The 4877-nt window shown below is 48.3% G+C and overlaps 1 protein-coding gene across 1 annotated transcript in view; it reads right to left on the reverse strand.

Annotated features, from left to right (window-relative positions):
* Positions 1-4877, reverse strand: part of LOC116702471 (titin-like) — a 210852-nt gene that overhangs the window by 51643 nt on the left and 154332 nt on the right. Inside the window, 5 exon segments of the mRNA XM_032536680.1 lie at positions 1747-1766; positions 1912-2024; positions 2175-2292; positions 2574-2583; positions 4192-4401. Of these exon segments, the coding sequence (XP_032392571.1) occupies positions 1747-1766; positions 1912-2024; positions 2175-2292; positions 2574-2583; positions 4192-4401 (471 nt within the window).

The following is a 4877-nucleotide window of genomic DNA, read 5'->3' on the forward strand; positions in this document are numbered from 1 at the left end:
GATCAAAATTCCGCCACTCACACTACCATGCTGTTGTTGATCAATTTCTGTCCACAGAGGAGACACACCCACAATACCCACACCACAACACCACCACCCACACGAACACACCAGAAAGAACACACACACACACACCAGATAGAGGACACACACACACAGATAACCACACACCACACCACACACCACACACACACACACACACCACGAGGCACACACAGCACCACAGGATAGAGAGACAACTCCAAAGAGACACGCACACACTGAAACAAGACCACACACACACAGCAGACACAAATCACAACACACACAAAAAGAGAGACACACACACATACACACACACACACATACGGGACCCAGGGGAGAGATGAGAGAGACACCACCCACTACACACACACGGACACACCACCCTCACGACCACCCCACCGACACACAGAGAGAGAAAGCAGAGACACACGACACCCAAGGAGGCCACACACACACAGACACACACACGACAACCACACCACAAGACACACCAGCAGAGTACAAGGAGACCACACACAACACACCAGAGAATAAGAGTGAACATACACCACACACACCACCGTGACAACTAACAACAGAACAACCGAGGCCCCAAACAGTAACATTGACAACCCACACGTACACTTCACATGGTAGAAGCAGTTTTGTGTGCATACCTCCTTTAATTTTGGCCTGAACAGCATGTATATGATGGAATGAAAGAGGATCTAAACTTGCCCCTGGGGAACCCACATTTTAAACGGGCCTGTGTGCAGAGCCCCTCCCCTCAGGCCCCGTTGTGACTGTGTGTTCCGGTTGTGTCTGTTCAGAGGCGCGGTGGAGACACCTGATGACACTCTGGTAAGGAAGGCCAGGCGTGCTCTCCTGTCTTGTCAGTTGTCCTGCCGAACGTAGAGGCCGAGGGTTTAAAAAAAAAAACTGGAACGCTTAGTCGCGATGACGGCACGGTACCGCCGCCCAGGAAAACACAAGGTAGAAGCTTGTGATCTCAGACCTGCGGGCCGAGACCAGGCGGTACAGCTGAACGTACCCGAAACACCTGAGTCCTCGGCCGATCTGCGCGGTTCGAAGGTTGGTAACCCGTGGCACGGGTGGCATCACTACTCTTTCGACTCCACCCTCATCCCGACTCTGACCAAGGATTTGGCATTTTTGCCTCTTTTTACTCTCTTCTTCTGGGGGTGTTTTCTCCTCTGGTCCTCTGTCTACCCTCTTCCACGCCCCCAACCCCCCCACCCCTCCGGTTATCTTGAAGAAACAGTGTCGATTCGTTTGTTTTTATGTCCGTCTCGACTCTATCATCCTCCCTTTCCCCCCACACCATATCCAATGTCATCATACGTCCCACTCCATATTAAGTGACAACATGTAGACACATAGAGAAACATGAGGACAACAAGGTACGACATGAGAGCAACATGAGGACAACATAGGACAACATAGGGACACCATGAGAGCACATGAGGACAACATGGGACAACATGGGGCAACATGACGGACAAACATAGGACAACATGAGAGCAACATTAGACCACATAGGACAACATGAGGCACATGAGCAACATGATGACACATGAGGACACAAGAGGGCAACAATGATCACCATGGGACAAAAATGCAAGGGCACATTAGGGCAACATAGGACCACATGAGGCCAACATGAGGGCACACATGGACAACATAGGTGACAACATGAGGACAACATCGGGACAACAAGACAACATGAGTACACATAGGGACACCTAGGACAAATAGGGACAACATGTACAGCATAGGGATTCATGATGACAACATGAGGACGCATGAGGTTAACCCTCTTTATGCTCTCTCTCCTAGATCATCTTACTAAAACTCTTCCGCCCTCATCTCATCTTTTGTCTTTTTTACCATCCGTTCAACCCCCCGTCCCCATAACCTCCCATGAGCCCGTCCCTAACCCGTGTGGCTGCTGTTTTTGTCGTGCTGTCCCAGTTGTCTGACGCCCCCCCGTCTGTATCTGCCTAGCCGAACCATTCATTTCACCAAACGCATCCACACATCGAGGTCACGAGCGCCGTCGGCCACCTTCGATTGCGAGGTGTCCTTCTCAAGCCCGTCGTGTCCTGGTACACGTGACACCTGGGCGCTACGGAGAGCCCCAAGTCACTCACCAGCGAGGGACAAGACATTTCATGGTCATCCGAAACGTGGCCGTGGAAGACGAAGGTGTGTAGAGCGCCCCCCCCCACCCCCAGAGCATAGGACACATAGGGTGAACATGAGGACCAACTTAGGGAAACATGAGGACAAACAGAGCACATGAGGACACCATGAGGACACCATATGGACAACATGAGGACAACATGGGACACCCCTGAGGCACAACGAAGCAACATAGGAAACAGGACACATGAGAGCAACATGAGACAACTAGTACAACATGAGGACAACCTAGGACAACATAGACAACAGAGACAACATGACACATGATGCAACATGAAGCAATGCGGACCACATGAGGACAACATAGGGACAACATTGAGGACAACATAGGGACACATGAGATCTACATAGGCACACCTAAGGGACAACAGAAGCACATGAGAACAACATAGGGACACATGAGAGCAACATGAGGACAACATAGGACAACATTGAGAGCAACTGAGTCACAACATAGGGACAACCTGAGAGCAACATGGGACAACATCGGTGACAACATGAGGCCCAACCATAGTCACAACATACGGACAACATGAGAGCAACATTAGGACAACATAGGGATCACACATAGGGTGCCCCCCCCCCTCCCGACCCTGTAAGTGTTTTGCTCTAGACCAGATCTCTAAAGTCTCGTTGCTGACCCTGTAGGCGTGTACTCGTTGATCGTGCTGTTGAGCCCCGGGGAGGGCTAAGAGACGGCTAGCTTTATTTTGTCCGCAAAGGTACAGTTTCTGGTCGGGCCATCTTCTTCTGTCTGGTTGTGTGTCTGCGTGTGTGTAACGCCTTCTTTCCTCTCCCCCCCCCCAAACCCCCCCCACCACCCCCCCCGCCCTCTTTTTCACAGAAATTGAACTGGCAATGGGTGCCCTAGTAGTCTTAACTTTTCAGCAACTTTTTTTAGATTTTTTGATTTGCTCAGGGACATAATTCTCATTATATTATTCATTCATACTTATTCCAATTCCATAGTTATTTCATTCATATTATTCCATTCAATAGTTATTCCATTCATAGTTTTCATTCCATTCTAATTTTCCATTCATAGTTATTCCATTCATAGTTTATTCCATTCATATATCCATTCATAGTTATTCCATTCATAATAGTATTCCATCATGGTTGATGTCCATTCATATTTATTCCATTCATAATTATTCCATTCATAGCTATTCCATTCATATTTATTCCATTCATAGTTATTATTCCATTCAGTAGTTATTCCATTCTAGTTATTCCCTTCATAGTTATTCCATCCATAGTTATTCCATTCATAGTTATTCCATTCATAATAATTCCATTCATAGTTATTCCATTCAATGTTTATTCCATTCATGTTATTCCATTTCTAGTTATTCCCATTCTGGGGGGGGGGCACCCTATGTTGTCCCTATGTTGTCCTAATGTTGCTCTCATGTTGTCCCTATGTTGTGCCTATGTTGTCCTCATGTTGTCCCTATGTTGTCCTCATGTTGCTCTCATGTTGTCCCTATGTTGTCCTCATGTTGCTCTCATGTTGTCCCTATGTTGTCCTCATGTTGCTCTCATGTTGTCCCTATGTTGTCCTCATGTTGCTCTCATGTTGTCCCTAGGTTGTGCCTATGTTGTCCTCATGTTGTCCCTATGTTGTCCTCATGTTGTCCCTATGTTGTCCTCATGTTGTCCTCATGTTGCTCTCATGTTGTCCCTCATGTTGTCCATATGTTGTCCTCATGTTGCTCTCATGTTGTCCCTAGGTTGTCCTCATGTTGTCCCTATGTTGTCCTCATGTTGCTCTCATGTTGTCCCTAGGTTGTCCTCATGTTGCTCTCATGTTGTGCCTCATGTTGTCCCTATGTTGTCCTCATGTTGTCCCTATGGTGTCCTCATGTTGTCCTCATGTTGTCCCTCATGTTTTCCCTAAGTTGTCCTCATGTTCACCCTATGCTGTTCCTATGCTCTGGGGGGTGGGGGGGGCGCTCTACACACCTTCGTCTTCCACGGCCACGTTTCGGATGACCATGAAATGTCTTCGTCCCTCGCTGGTGAAGTTGTACTTGGGGCTCTCCCGTAGCTCCCAGGTGTCCTTGTACCAGGACACGACGGCATTGTCGAAGGACACCTCGCACTCGAAGGTGGCCGACTGGCGCTCGTTGACCTCGATGTTGTGGATGCGTTTGGTGAAATGAATTTGTTCGGCTAGGACAGATACAGACGGGGGCGTCATGACAACTGGGACAGCACGACAACACAGCAGCCACACGGTTAGGGACGGGCTCATGGGACGGTTATGGGGACGGGGGGTGAGACGGATGTAAAAAAGACAAAAGATGAGATGATGGCGGAAGAGTTTTAGTAAGATGATCTAGGAGAGAGAGGCATAAAGAGGGTTAACCCTCATGCTGTCCTCATGTTGTCATCATGAAGTCCCTATGCTGTACTCATGTTGTCCCTATTTTGTCCTCATGTTGTCCCTATGTTGTACTCATGTTGTCCTCATGTTGTCCCGATGTTGTCCTCATGTTGTCCCTATGTTGTCCCTATGTTGCCCTCATGTTGTCCTCATGTTGTCCTCATGTTGCCCTAATGTTGCCCTCATTTTGTCCCTATGTTGTCATCATGTTGCCCTCATGTTGTCCTCATGTTGTCCTCATGTTGCTCTCATGTTGCCCTCA

This window comes from Etheostoma spectabile, chromosome 2 (genome assembly GCF_008692095.1).
Source record: "Etheostoma spectabile isolate EspeVRDwgs_2016 chromosome 2, UIUC_Espe_1.0, whole genome shotgun sequence".
NCBI classification, from domain to species: Eukaryota; Metazoa; Chordata; class Actinopteri; order Perciformes; family Percidae; genus Etheostoma; species Etheostoma spectabile.